Source organism: Hemitrygon akajei, chromosome 12, assembly GCF_048418815.1.
Source record: "Hemitrygon akajei chromosome 12, sHemAka1.3, whole genome shotgun sequence".
Classification (NCBI taxonomy): Eukaryota; Metazoa; Chordata; class Chondrichthyes; order Myliobatiformes; family Dasyatidae; genus Hemitrygon; species Hemitrygon akajei.
In genome coordinates this window covers 20,188,438-20,204,308 of record NC_133135.1, presented here as the reverse complement: position 1 = coordinate 20,204,308, position 15,871 = coordinate 20,188,438, and the positions used below count along the sequence as shown (strand labels likewise).

Below are 15,871 nucleotides of genomic sequence, written 5' to 3'. Positions count from 1 at the left end.
CAGGGGTTCCCAACTTCTTATGCAGTGGAGGTCAGTTAACCCCAGACTGTGAACCCTGGCTCTAAATCGTTCCAATCCAGTTGTTACAATATGCAAATGGGAAAAAGAATGAGTGAAATAAGTGGCACAAAGATGAGAAATTTTTAATTAAAACCTTCTAACAGTAGTCAAAGTACTTCTTTCCTTACCTGATCTTCAAGCTGAGCAAGGCGCCTCTTCTGTTCTTTAGCTGAGCTTTCAGAACTACTTTCAGAGGAACTCCCACTGCTACTTTCACTTGATGATTCAGCGATACGAGTTGTAGATTGTGCCAAAACTGTACTTTTTACAGGATTCTTACATACTTTTGCAAAAAGCATCTCAAAAACATCCTATATGAGAATGAATGGGTGGGGTAAGGGGAAGCAGGAGAGAGCGAGAGAGAGAGAGAGAGAGAGAGAGAGATAGAAAGAGGACATGACAAAGCTCTCTATGGCAGCTTATCTACTCATTCCACACAGTTCAGCAAATTTAAAGTAACCCCATTGATGAAATTAACAATTAGAACTCAAGCCTTTCACCAGACTAGTATTCTTCAGTACATAAATCTCAATTAAAGCACATTTTGTGGACATGATTATAAAGCAAAACAACCTGAGCACATAGTAATAATCAGATTGAAAGCTTCAGGTTCACGTGAACCAAAATCTTATCAGCAACTCAAGTAAGTGCATCTCTAGTGAAACAGTTGACCACAATTCACTCATATATAGAAATACTATGTTCTTGATATTAACTTATAATGCGTGGCTACACATTTTAAATCAAGTTTCTTAATTTGTTCAGCTTTAATACTGCAGTATTTTCAATTTACTGGTTGATCCTGTTACACAGAGGGGCCTTATGATGAAATTCAGTTGTAGATTGGGCTCAGCACATGGGGAGATGCCAAACTTTGCATCAAGAGATACAAAGAAGAGTGCAAGGACAATATAACATTCTCTCCCCCCCCCCCCCCTTTTGTCATGCCTTTATTTCCTCAGTTTAGAAACTTTTAATGAGGGGTTTTCCTTCTACAGAAAAGTAAGCACTTGGTTTGGATTTGCTTGTAAGGAAGGCAATTGGCAGCTGTTGGTCCATGATGTCTTCCTAGCTGGGTGGAATTGGAGTGCAGATAGCTTTACAGTGAGGAGAGAAAACAGCATGTGCATGTCTGTGGGTGCACAAGACTGAACATAGTAAAATGTGTATTACCTCCTACAACTTGATTATCAACAGCTTCTTCCTCTTTGTCATCAGATTTCTGAATAGAAAATGAATCCATGAACACTACCTCATTATATTTGCCTCTCTTTTTACACTACTTTATTTATGCACCCAAGTTCAAAGTAACTTCATTATCAAAGTATATATATGTCTCCCTGAGATTCATTTTCTTACGGGCATACTCAATAAATCCAATAACTATAATAGAATCAAAGAACGACTGCTCTAACAGGATGGACAGCCAGTGTGCAAAAGACAACAAATTGCAGATGAAAAAAGAAAAAAAATCCAAAAATAATAAAAAAAAACAAAAGTCGAGAACATGAGATGAAGAGTCTTTGAAAATGAGTCCATGGTTTGTGGGACCAGTTGTGATGGGGCAAGTGAAGTTGAGTGAAGTTAACCCCTCTGGTTCAAGAGTCTGGTGGTTGAGGGGTAATAACTGTTCCTGAACTTGATGGTGTGAGTTCCAAGGCTCCTGTACCTTCTTCCTGATGGCAGCAGTACAAAGACAGCACGTCCTGAATGGTGGGGATCTCTGATGATGGATGCTACTTTCCTGTGTCAATGCTCCATGTAGGTGTGTTCAATGATGGGCAGGCCTTTACTCTTGATGGACTGGGCCATATACACTACTTTTTGTAGGACATTGGTGTTTCCATACCAGTCAATGCGCTCTCCACCACACATCTATAGAAGTTTATCAAAGCTTTAGATGTCATGCTGAATCTTCACAGACTCCTAGGGAAGGTGCTGTTGTGCTTTATTCATAATTGCTCATGTGTGCTGGGCCCAGGACAAGTCCTCTGAAATGATAACACTGAGGGATTTAAAGTTGCTGACCCTTATCCACCTCTGACCCCCTGATGAGGACTGGCTCATGAACCTCTGGTTTCTTCCTCCTGAAGCCAATAATCACCTCCTTGATGCTGCTGACAATGAGTGAGTGGTTGCTGGTGTGTCACCGCTCAGCCAAATTTTCATTCTCCCTCCTATATGTTGATTTGTCACCACCTTTGTTTCTGCCAATGACAGTGGTGTCATCAGCAAACTTGAATTATGGCATCAGCACTGTGCTTAGCCACAGGACTAAGCACACAGCTTTGCAGTGCACCTGTGCTGGCGGAGATTGTGGAGATGTTGATAATCCAAACTGACTGGGGTCTGTAAGCGAGGAAATAGAGGGTCCAATTGCACAAGGAGGTATTGAGGCCAAGGTCTTGAAGCTTTTAAATTAATTTTGAAGGGATTGCCATCCAGATGTTCCAGGGTTGAGTGAAGAGCCAATAAAATGACATCTTTTGAGGACCTGTTGTGCTGGTAGGCAAATTGGAGCAGATCCAAGTTGCTTCTCAGGCAAGAGTTGATTAGGATTCATCACCAACCTCTCAAAAAACTTCATCCCTGTGGGTGCAAGTGCTGCTGGATGATAGCCATTGAGACAGGTTACCAAGTTCTTCTTGGGTACCAGCATAATTGAAGCCTGCTTAAAGCAGGTGGATACCTCAGAGTGCCAAAGTGAGAGGTTAAAGTGAACACTCCAGCCAGTTGATCAGCATGGGCTTTCTTTAATACTTGGTTAAGTACCCCAGACTGGCCAGATGCTTTCTGTGGGTTCACCCTCCTGAAGGATGTTCTCACATTGGTCTCAGAGACTGAAATCACAGTCATCGGGGACCGTGGGAGTTCGTGATAGTTCCTCCATGTTTTGATGGTCAAAGCCAGCATAGAATGCATTGAGCTCAACTGGAAGTAAAGCACTGTTGTCACCCATGTCACTTATTTTCACTTTATAAGAGGTGATGGCATTCAAGCCCTGTCACAGATATCAAGCATCCTTCATTGGTTCAACTTTAGTCTGGAATTATCACCTCCCCATGCGATTGCTTTCCTGAGATCGTACTTGGACCTCTTATAACTTTCGTGGTCACCAGACCCGAATGCCTCTGATTTGGATCTCAGCAGATTGTGGATCTCATGGTTCATCCAGAGCTTCTGGTTGGGGAAGACTCTGAATGATTTTGTGGGGACACACTCATCTATGACTATTTTTATAAAGTCAGTAATAACTGTGGTGTATTCATTGAGATCCAGAAACGAGTTTTTGAACATGGCCCAATCCACTGACCTGAAGCAGTCCTGTAGTCGATCCTTTGCCTCCTGTGACCGTGTCTTTGTTGTCCTAAACTCTAGAGCCTTGCTCTTCAGCCTCTGCTTGTGTACAGGCAGGACAGCCAAGTGATCTGATTTATCAAAATGCAGTCTGGGAATAGAACAGCAGGCATCCCTCATCATAATATAGCAGTGGTCTAGTGTGTTGGGACCTTTAGCGCTACAGGTTTTATGCTGAAGGCAATTACACAGGAATTTATTCAAATAAATCTGATTGAAATCCCCAACTATGATATGAAATGTGTCGGGGTGGGCTGTTTCTTGTTTGGTGACAGCATCATGCAGTATCTCAAGCGCTGAATTATAGTCACCCGGTGGTGGTATGCAAACTGCGGTGAAGATCAAGGAGAACTCCCTCGAGGGATAATTATCCCACTGCCAGCATAATTGCAATATTTCGTATTGTGTATTGCAGCTGCAAAACAAATTTCACAACATATGCCAGTGATACTAAACCCGATTCTAATTCTCAATTTGAGTACAGCGTGTCAATCCCAAGGGAAGATGAATCAAGACAACAGGTTGACTTTGACCAACATGTGTATGTCTCCTATCCCCACATATAGTGGATGAATATATGTCATCAGGCAGGGAAGTAGAAAACTGCAAGAAAATCCATAAGAGTTAAAATTCACTCCTTCTGTATCAGAAGAGCTGGAAATGGACACCAGAGATTGGATGAATTTTTAATAAAGTGATGGGCCTTGAACAAAGAAAGATCACACAGAAGAGGAACTACTTTCTAGTGAGGCGGTCATTTTCCAAGATTGAGATAAATACTACACTTTCCAAATCCCCAGGTAATAAATAGGTTCCGTTTCTACAGATGTTCATACGTTAGAAAATATCCAAAAATCACTCAATATGGCAATCATAAATCAATAGTATTTAATGAATGACATCAAAAGTGCCAGACAGATAAGAGAACGAGACAGCGTGAGTACTAATTACACTGGTCATAGGAATTAGTGAATGTACGTACTTTGGACATGAATGTTATAATATTATGGGAGCTTCTTTGTATATAGGGGTGTCCATATGTCTGACGTTCATAGCCCAGGAGTGGCCTGTAAATATTTCAGCTCTGAGATACTGGCATTAAACTTCAATTCATCTGCTGGTCAAAACAAAAGATCAAAAAGATGGAAAAAAACAAGTTAATATTTCAGGTTTAGTACTAGGAAATAAAGAAAAAGTTAGCTTTCAATAGCAGAGTTGGTAAGGGAAGTATATGAAGAAAAGAAATACCTTGAATGTGTGAGACCTAATGTATTATTAGTAGAATTTACCAGTTAGGATCAGATTATGCAACATTATCAATGTGATTTGCTGATAATAACAAGGCTGTGGAACATATCCAAATTATAGAATATAACTAAATTGTGTAATGGATACATTTCACTCTTACCTGAAGTTTTCGGGCCATAGCTACCACTTCATGGTCTGGTGGATTATACTTGTAACAATTCAAAAACATTAATCTCATGTCTGCTGCAAACTCTTCTCGATCTTTGTATTCTTGGTTGCCCAATTTTCTCTTAGAAGATGGAAAAACAAAACCATCAGAAAATCAAGTGTAGTAAAAGTTTAGTTACCAACATCCTAATTTAATCAGAATCATCACAGACTTGAATACACATTTATCATATGACTGAAGAACGCAATTCCACACCCACCTGACAGATTCGTGTGCGATGACTTGATGCAATGGAGTGTATGGCATTTACAGAAAGTGCAGATCACTACCCCTGTGAGTGAATATTTTGATGCATTTATAGGAATATTTTGGGCACATTTTTAAATCTATAGTTTTGAGTTCAAATCCAAATAATTCAAAAGGCCAAGAAATCGTGTACATGGATTGGGTAACTGAAATAATACAGCAGAAAAGGTCAATTAACAAGTGTAGATGTACACCCAGAGCATGATGGAAAAAACAAATACAAACCCTCGTAAATGACAGACCACAGAATAACAAGAAATGAACTCATCTGGACCTGAAAAAAAAATCTGCTGGAGGAATAGCAGGTCAAGCAGCAACTGTGGGGTGACAGCAATGGGGTAAGGAAGTTTTGGCTTTTCAGATTTTGTCCTGAATCAGGACTGAGTTTGAAGACAGAAGGGAGCGAACTTAAAGAACAGAGGTAAGACTGAAATAGAAGCCAGCAGGTGATTGGTGGGCTGAGGAGGGGTGAAGAGTAATGGGCAGATGAGGGAGTGGGAGAGGTGCAGTTGAGAGACTGAGCAGGCAAGTGACAAGTTTCTCTCATTTCTCTTGGTAAATTTGCATTATTGATTTCAGTTATCAACAGATAGTTAAACTCTTGGAAATACATTGTGGTATGTGAACACAGTAACTTTTCAAATTGCTTTGTTAATTTTTAATTGCTAGTATTTCTGGCAACTCTACAATTACCCTCCTCTATTATTGCCAAGGAGATGATAAACAGTCATACACATTGGTGGCTCTGGAGTCACCTACAGGGAAAACAAGGGAAACATGCCCAAAGGATCGGGTAAATTAGATGGATTTCAACAATAATCATTGCCAGGCTCAGGATGAGATTCCATGATATATATTTTTAAACTTCAAGTTAATTATTTATACAAATTTAAATTCCCAGTGATCATGGTGGGATTTTAACTGGCACTTCTGAATCAAGGGCCCTGAACTCTGGTTACCAGACCCATTACTTACCTGCTGCACAACTCAACAGTACAGGTGCTCCCAAGGTAACCGAAACTAAATCACGGCACAATCAAAAAAGGAGTTTATTGTCTGAAAAGACACTCAGACTACCTTTTAGTTAAATCTGAGTGGATTAGTAATACATTTCCTTTAATTCTTCTGACAGCAAAATCCAGTATTTACTTTTGATGTCTGACTGAATGCTTAATTCCAGCTTGAACACTCACATTGATCTGTGATTCAAAATGGATACATTAGGGGAACAAATCAATTTCAGAGATGGCTAGACACATCATTCAAACAAACAAACAAAACAAAAAGTTAGTTGGGATTTCAGTTTCCAGTTTTGGTTCAGATCTGGGATGTTTCATCAATTAATATTTGGCAAAATCAGATCATTTATTTGATAGCACAACAAAATCAAAATCCGTAATAGTCATAACATTAAACTTAATGTATTGTTTGCACACAGCATATTTCTCATAAACAATAAAACATACATGGATACAAACATGCACGTCATTTCTGCAAATGATGCCCAATATTTGAAAGTCAATCTGCAGATACCGATGCTATTTTCTTGACATTTCCTGACAACGCAAGTGAGAAAAAAGTATTTCAGATTTATGTAGATGCAATGCTCTGCCAATTCTAAAGGAAAATAAAACTTCTGCTAATTCTAGCCACCATGAACATCGAATTGAAGAGCATATTGGAGCTGCAACACACAGATTCACAGGGGCTGGGGTAAAAGAGATCTGAATGTATTACTTGTGCATCATCTCTTCATTGTCTTACCTTTCAAATACTGAACTGTAATCAAAGCTTTGACAAAGCTACTGTTAGCTATTAACCTTCTACACATTAACCGAAAAATGTCTCTTCACCAAAACATTGCAAATGCTTCATATCAGCATTGTCTTTGCAATATAATTTTTTTTATTTAAGCATAGCCTTAATTTACTCCAACCAAAAATTGTTCCAGCTGCCACCATCTGGGAAACTGTACCACAGCATAAAAGCCAGGACCAACAGGCTCTGGGACAGCTTCTTCTACCAGGCCATCAGTCTAGTTGGTTCACAATGACACAATTGTATTTCTAAGCTATATTGACTGTCCTGTTGTACATCTTACTGTACATACCATTTATCACAAATACTATAATTTGCACATTGCACACTCAGATAGAGATGTTACAAAGATTTTTACTCCTCATGCATGTGAAGGATGCAAGAAATAAAGTCAATTCAATTCAATTCTAAAACCAAGCATGACATAATCCTGTTGGACACTGATTTCTCCACATTCTGGATATGAAATCGAGGAATTGAGTCACAAATTCAAGATGTCAAAAATTATATCTTCAAAACTGATCTACATGCTCAGTCTGAAATATTTCACTCAAAGGAATATAAAACAGTACAGCATAGTACAGGTCCTTCAAGCTCACAATGCTGTGTCAACCTTTTAACCTGTTCTAAGGTCAATCTAACCCGTCCCTCCAACATTCTTTCATCCATGATACAGCAGATATTTTGCGAATGGTCATCGGTTGGTTAATTGGACATCGGGATTATTTTTTTTTTTAGTGCAAACCTCATTTGCCAGAAGATTGTAAAATAGGTTCCCTTCATCTCCAATGTTTATGTGAATAATGCAGCACCAGAAATGGTGGGGGGGGTGGGGGGAGTGGAAATCACCACTTCTGTAAAAGCAGAATTGTGGTCAGCTTTTTCATCATGTTGAATAAATGGCAGGGACCCACATGTACATTTAGTGGTCACTTTAGGCACAGGAGTGGAATCTGGTATGGTCTTCTGCTGCTAGAGCCCATCCACTTCAAGGTTCGATGTGTTGTGCATTCAGAGATGCTCTTCTGCCCACCACTGTTGTAACACGTGGTTATTTGAGTTACTGCCACCTTCCTGTCAGTTTTTACCACTCTGGCCATTCACCCACAGAACTGCTGCTCACTGGGTGTGTTCTGTTATTCGTACCATTCTCTGTAAACTCTAGAGACTGCTTTGCGTGAAAATCGCAGATCAGCCATCACTTGCATCTCATTTCTTTCCCCCATTCTGATGTTTGGTCCAAACAACAACTAAACCGTGACCATGCTTTTATGTACTGAGTTGCTGCCACGTGATTGGCTGATTAGACATTTGTATTAACAAGCAGGTATACCTAATAAAATGGCCACTGACTGTATATTCATCCAAACTCAGGCTAAGTAGGTTCTGAGTCACAGAGCAGCATACTACTTCCAGAATAAGTATACAGACATATCACATCATTTTTGAAACAAGTTCTGAACATTTCTGAGATATTTATCCAGAGGGGGAAGAATATTCTGACATGATTTTATGTCAGCCACTGGAGCATTTCTGCAACTTTTGTTCTTGTTATTGTAAAATATAAAAATACATTTGCAGGCGGATTGCCTCTGGGCTTTCAATGAGAATGATTATTTTTCTTACCAGCCATTTCAAGTTATTTTCCAAAACTTCTGGCAAATGCCCATTTTATGTGGTAGAATTTTGCTGCATTTTGTTCCCCGCGCCCCCCCCCCCCCCCCAAGTCCTCTTACTTGATTCAGTGTAGCCCCAATTTTACCAGAGCCCTAACAAATAAGTGGTCATCTTTCCCCATGCCTTCTTTTTCATAGTAGGTAGTTTCTGTAAACGAACAGATAGCACTCCAGAACCACAGGCTAGATTTTTAAATTATACAACTGTGAAGGTGAAGGTTTTATTTAAACTATACAAATGACAATTCTGCCTTATTTGTGGCCTAGTTCAATATTTTCCCATATTTTAAAATTTCAAACATAACACTTTTTCTTCTCCCAAGGTCAACAGGAAAACCTTTATTTTTCCAATTTTTTTTTGCAGATGCATAATATAAGCCTTTAGGACTTTAAAAAAAATCTTTTTCAAAGTACTCAAGCTCTAATTTATAACAATCTTCGTAACTAAAACAGTTCAACACAAGGACAAAAGAAAAATATGCCATTCAATGCTAGTCTCTTCCCCCAACCAAACCCCAATATTCAATAAGACCATGATGAACCACTCATCTTTTTGCAAATTTCCTGAACTAACTCCATATCCACCAATTCCATTAATAAATAAAAGAACCATCAGTCTCTGTTTTGAATATACTAAGAACCAGTCTCCACAATCTTAATGAGTAGAGAATTCTGAGTACTGTTTCTTCTAAGAAGGTAGTAGGGATATTCTGGGTAATTATAGACCAGTGAGCCTTACGTCTGTGGTGGGAAAGCTGTTGGAAAAGATTCTTAGAGATAGGATCTATGGGCATTTAGAGAATCATGGTCTGATCAGGGACAGTCAGCATGGCTTTGTGAAGGGCAGATTGTGTCTAACAAGCCTGTTAGAGTTCTTTGAGGAGGTGACCAGGCATACAGATGAGAGTAGTGCAGTGGATGTGATCTACATGGATTTTAGTAAGGCATTTGATAAGGTTCCACACAGTAGGCTTATTCAGAAAGTCAGAAGGCATGGGATCCAGGGAAGTTTGGCCAGGTGGATTCAGAATTGGCTTGCCGGCAGAAAGCAGAGGTGGAGAGAGTACATTCAGATTGGAGGGTTGTGACTAGTGGTGTCTCACAAGGATCGGTTCTGGGACCTCTACTTTTCGTGATTTTTATTAATGACCTGGATGTGGGGGTAGAAGGATGGGTTGGCAAGTTTGCAGATGACTCAAAGGTTGGTGATGTTGTGGATAGTGTAGAGGATTGTCAAAGATTGCAGAGAGACATTGATAGGATGCAGAAGTGGGCTGAGAAGTGGCAGATGGCATTCAACCTGGAGAAGTGTGAGGTGGTACACTTTGGAAGGACAAACTCCAAGGCAGAGTACAAAGTAAAAGGCAGGATACTTGGTAGTGTGGAGGAGCAGAGGGATCTGGGGGTACATGTCCACAGATCCCTGAAAGTTGCCTCACAGGTAGATAGGGTAGTTAAGAAAGCTTATGGGGTGTTAGCTTTCATAAGTCGAGGGACAGAGTTTAAGAGTCGCGATGTAATGATGCAGCTCTATAAAACTCTGGTTAGGCCACACTTGGAGTATTGTGTCCAGTTCTGGTCGCCTCACTATAGGAAGGATGTGGAAGCATTGGAAAGGGTACAGAGTTGATTTACCAGGATGCTGCCTGGTTTAGAGTGTATGGATTATGATCAGAGATTAATGGGGCTAGGGCTTTACTCTTTGGAGAGGAGACATGATAGAGATGTGCAAGATAGTAATAGATAGTGTGGACAAGGGCACCACTGCTTAATACAAGAGGACATGGCTTTAAGGTGAGGGGAGGGAAGTTCGAGGGGGATATTAGAGGAAGGTCTTTTACTCAGAGAGTGGTTGGTGCGTGGAATGTACTGCCTGAGTCAGTGGTGGAGGCAGATACACTAGTGAAATTTAAGAGACTACTAGACAGGTATATGGAGGAATTTAAGGTGGGGGTTTATATGGGAGGCAGGGTTTAAGGGTTGGCACAACATTGTGGGCCAAAGGGCCTGTACTGTGCTGTACTATTCTATGTTCTATGTTCTAGATGAAGAAATTTCTTCTCATCTCTGACCTGATTTATCAACCTTTACTTTGAGCTGAGCACCCCTGGCTTCAAACATCACAGTCAGTGGAAATACCATTCCATGTCTCCTGTCAAGCTAATATTGTGTGAGAATACTATGACTATTAGTCAGGAGATCACCCTCATTGACAGAACATCTAGATAAGCCCAGGAATGGAAAGTTTATTCAGTGAAATTTACAAAGTTCTAGGGTGTATCAATATTTCTTGCTAAAGATCTAGCTATAAATACTGGTTAAATTTAGAACCACTTATCTTTAAAAAAAAAAGCACGAGTTTTACAACATTGCAAAACAAGAAAACCAAATCTGGATTCGATCCCTCCTTACTTTCTGAAAGAGCATACGAAACAGAACCTTACCAAATGCCTTACTAATCTATATACACAACATCCACTACTCTACCTTCAATGTCTTTTGTCACATCCTCAAAAGAATTCAATCAGGCTCCTGACGCATGACCTACTTCTCAAAAAAAAAACCATGCTGACTACCTCTAATCAGACTAATCACAAACAATACAAAATCTGCAGATGCTGGAAATCCAAGCAAAACACACAAAATGCTGGGGGAACTCAGCAGGCCAGGCAACATCTATGGAAAATAGTATCGTCCACATTTTGGGCTAAGACCCTTCAGCAGGATTGGAGAAAATAAAAAGATGAGTCAGACTCTGATTCATTTTCCCCTCTAAAAAGTCTATGCATCTCCAAATGCTCATAAAATCCTAACCATTGCAATTTTCCAAGATCTGCTTCCTAATCTGTTCCTCAGAGTCTCTGTTACTAATGGGGGAAATCTATAGAATACCTCCAAAAGAGTGATTACTTACTTCATGACTTCCACCCACATTGACTGACTCAATCCCTCTGTGACTCCTCCCTATTTGCAGCTGTGATACTATCTCTGATTAGCTCCATCACTTTTACCTCCTTTCCTGTCCCTTTTGAAACATCTAATCCCAAGAACATCCAGCAGCCACTCCTGCCCATGTTACAGCCAAATCTCCATAATTGCCACAACATGGTGTTTAAACTGTGCTCAACACCACCATGGGATTATCTTCAACAAAAGGACAGCAAAAGTTCAAGGTGGTAGTGTGAGATAATCTGCTCAAAGGCAATCATAAACGGACAACAAAGCATAGTCTTATAAAGACTCGAAAATCCCTATAAATTGAAAACATAACATTTGTGTCCCTGTCTTCACAATGTCCAAATACAAATCGAGGAAGGAATAGACATTTATCACAGTTTTGAATTAGGTGACATAGTATAAAAAGCTGCATAGGTATGTTGGCAACCTGCCAGATTGAATTCAATGTGGAGAAAACTGAAAGGTTACTCAAGATGAAAAGATGAAAACATCTTATAAATGGGATTTCTGGATGAGCAGAAAGATTAGAGAATTGCAAAATGACAGACACAAAGGTTAATGGAACGATAGCTTTCATCTGATTGGAACTAGAATATTTCAGGTGAAGCTTTGCAATCTTTTTTAATACATCTGAAATTGTGTGTTTAGGTCACACCATCCTGAAGATAATACCAGTGAGAGGACTATACAAGTTCACCAGTAAATTAAATTATAGTGAAGGTTACATAGATGAGACAGAAATCAATTATTTACAGTCTTGCAGAAGCCTGGTCTATATAACCTGCCCCCATAATTTAACCTCACTGTCGTTTAGGATCCAGGTCACACCACAGCAAGCTTTGAAACATGTAAATGATCAAATTATGCATGCAGATATTTTACAAAGCACCAGTGTTGCAACTACTAATGTAGGGACTTCCTTAAACCTCAGTTATATCTAGTGTACAGTAAAAAAGTTTTCAATCATAGCTTCTTTTCATTGTATGTATTAATTGTACCCACATTAGAACTCCATGGAAGACGAGACCACAATTAAAGTCTTCTTCCTGTCAAGAAAGCCTTTATTCCAGACAGGATCGTCGTCAAGAATGCGTATCAAATCTGAAAAATGCCTGAAAAGATTACATTACACTACGTGTATAAAACAGTAGCTGCAAGAGCAAACCAAGCACTTATGCCTATCAACAGCATGCCACTCAACCAAGCACATGGGGCACTATACTGTGATGCAACCTGTCTCAAGTGAAATAGACCTTAGTAAATCAAATTGTTGTCAAAATTGTCACTAAGACTATAATATCAAACACTATCAGTACCAAATACTATCAGTACCAAATACATTCATGCATTCTTTCTGCCAACACTTTACAACCAGAAACTTATAATCACAGCAAAAAGAAACTATTACAACTCAAAGAAATGTAATCCAGAAGCAAATGGAGTGATGGAGGGATTACCTTGCCATGTTCAAGCCAAGCAAGAGAGATCCCACCAATACTACATGACACCAGCTACGGGACAGGAACCCAAATGGGATAAAAAGGGAAAATGGCCTCCCATGGAATGTGTACAACAAAAAAGGGAGAGTGAGAGGCTGGTGAGGCAGGAGACAAGACAGATAATAAAAGTCTGAAGACTGCGCAAGCAACTGAAATTGCTAAAAATATACATCTCCCTTGAAGGTCATAAGGGTGAAAGACAGCTGGAAAATCAGCAGCAACAGCCTTCTAAACATCTTGCTGATAAATATACTTCTGAACATAGAAGATCAAGGCATGATGGAATTTTATTTAAATCAGGAGCACTGAGAGAAATTATTTCCTCTGGCAAGAGTTTAAAACACTTAAAATTAGAAGCAAACTGTTTATGGATAATCTCACAAATAATTGAAATAAATACATTCTTCCCCCACCCCTCCCCCCAACCAAAAACAGAAACAGAAAAATATTGAAATTTAAACTTGTCATTAATTTTTGATTGGTAAAGCTATTGTAGAATGCATAATTAAAGCAAGTAAATTAGAATTAAGATCACCACAACATAATGAAATGGCAGATTAGACTTAAAGCATTAAAGTTCCATTCTCATGTTTCAAAGCTCCAAGGCAATTACTTTGGTACATTTACTGTGTTAAAGATAACATGCAGCATAAAAGTCCAAATTATGATCACACCCAGTAATGAAATTCTTTCCTCCCACCCAAGCTGGCCGGGTCTCAAGGTTTGGTATCTAACTCAGTACAGTAGCTAGATACTTCGGCCAATTTGAATGCTTATACATTTTAAATTTACATTATTTGCAAGTTTACTACTGCTATCTCTCTTTGATATTTTAATTCTTGACATCCATTCATTTTTACGTTCTTGAATGGAACGGGTAGCAGATGAGACCATAATTTGGCCAGGACATCTCAACAGTTCTGCGCCATAAGTGGCAATGTTATCAATACTCCAAAAATGGTTTAACAATTTCCCAGTCATAAATCTTAATTAACTCTAGAAAGGACAGCGCCAAGCTGAGTTGTGGAAGGAGGAGGGTTGGGCATGCTAGCAACCCTGTCCATTAAAAACCCAGAGCTACAGAAATGGCAACAGAAGTTCCAAAGACCCTGAGAGGGGAAGGATCTTTGCCCAGAAGATGTATGAAATCGTGTGGTGAAAAATTTGCAGATTGTATTTTCACATCTGTTAATGTATATGTAAGAACAGGATAATTTTTTTTCTTAAAGATCTTCAAGATTTTAGGTCTGCTTCAAGAGCAGACAAGAGGATTAGCCACAAAGATCAATAAAAGTCTGGACTTGGACACCTGCTTGCAAATACGGTGACTACGTAGATCCAACAATGACAAATCACACCATTCATTAAAAAGACTTGAAGGTTACATCAATTAAGAAAGTAAGCAAAAAGAATAGCAGATGGATTTAACACTGACACAGCATGAAGTGCTACTTTCTGGGAAGTTAAACCAGGGCAGGAAAAAACAGTGAATAGCAGAGACATGAGGGAGTTTTGTAGAACAGAGAAACCCAAGGGTACAAGTACATTGCTCCCTGAACAAGGGAAAGGAAAGTAGCTATACAATTAGACAGGGTAGTGAAGATGTATGGATGCTAGCCTTCACTGGTCTGGGTACAAGAACTGGAGCATCATCTTACAGCTGTACAAGATTTTGGCAAGACTGAGCTTGGGGTAATGTGCACTGCTCTGATTTCCATACTATAGGATGGATGTGATTAAACAAGAGAAGGTACAGAAAAGATTCACAAAGATGTTGCTAGGACTTGATTTATTAGGACGGATTAAATTGGCTGGGATTATTTTCCCTGGAGTGAAGGAGACTGAGGGGCAACTTGAGATTTATAAAACCATGAGATGCACAGATAAGGTGGGTGCTTCTTTTTCCCTCTCCAGGGCAGCAGAGTCCAAAACTAGAAGTCAAAGTTTTAAGGTGTGATGGGAAAGATTTAAAGGGGACCTGAGGGGAAAGTCCTTCCCAAATGAGGGTGATGGTTACAGTATATGAAATAAGCTGCCAGGTGAAGTGATAAGAGCTAGGAACAAACACAATGTTTAAATGACATTTAGGCAGGTAAGATCCAGAGGGATATGGGATAAACACAGACAAATGGGACCAGCTCAGGCAAGTACCTCGGTTGCCATGAACAAGTTAGGTTGAGGGACCTGTCCATGTTGTATAACCCTATGATCCTAACATTTGAAATGTCCCAATTTAATTATCCAAGAATTTTTGTTGGCATTTTGGAAGCAATATCCAATCCAAGACCTGGCAGTATCATGAAATTAAATTTTAATATGGTTATGTTGTCACTATAACCATTTTCAAAAAAATCTTCTTAATCTGACCTTGGATTGGCATCACAGAAGATTACATCTATTCCCGGTAGCAACATCTATTTTTGTGCTCAGACAGAGTGCTTGGGGAAAGAAGTTTTCCATTTGGGCAGCTGGTATCAAGATGCAGCACCATAATTATCAGCAGAGTTAAACAACTCTGCCTGTTCCTTGAACTCATCAGACTGTATTCAATTTTAAATTACTACTTCTTACACAAAATCATGATTATTACCCAGTCAATTGTCAAACTGAGCAGAATAGTAAACAATTTGTTTGGAAAAGCACTTGGGTTCTGTGGGGTTTCATTTTATTGTGCCATTTAAATCCTGAAGCAAAGGATCTGGATTTGTGCAGCTTACATTTTAGCCACATGGATCATATTGAAGGATGCATTGGATGTTATTTACTTTGTGTTCAAAACA

At 39.4% G+C, this 15,871-nt stretch overlaps 1 protein-coding gene across 1 annotated transcript in view; it reads right to left on the bottom strand.

Annotated features, from left to right (window-relative positions):
* LOC140736764 (bromodomain-containing protein 3-like) overlaps positions 1-15,871 on the bottom strand; it is an 86,515-nt gene that overhangs the window by 47,121 nt on the left and 23,523 nt on the right. The window contains exons 6-7 of the mRNA XM_073062665.1: positions 4,826-4,954; positions 189-371 (exon numbers count right to left, since the gene is read on the bottom strand). Coding sequence (XP_072918766.1) covers positions 189-371; positions 4,826-4,954 — 312 coding nt within the window. The remainder of the gene's footprint in view (positions 1-188; positions 372-4,825; positions 4,955-15,871) is intronic.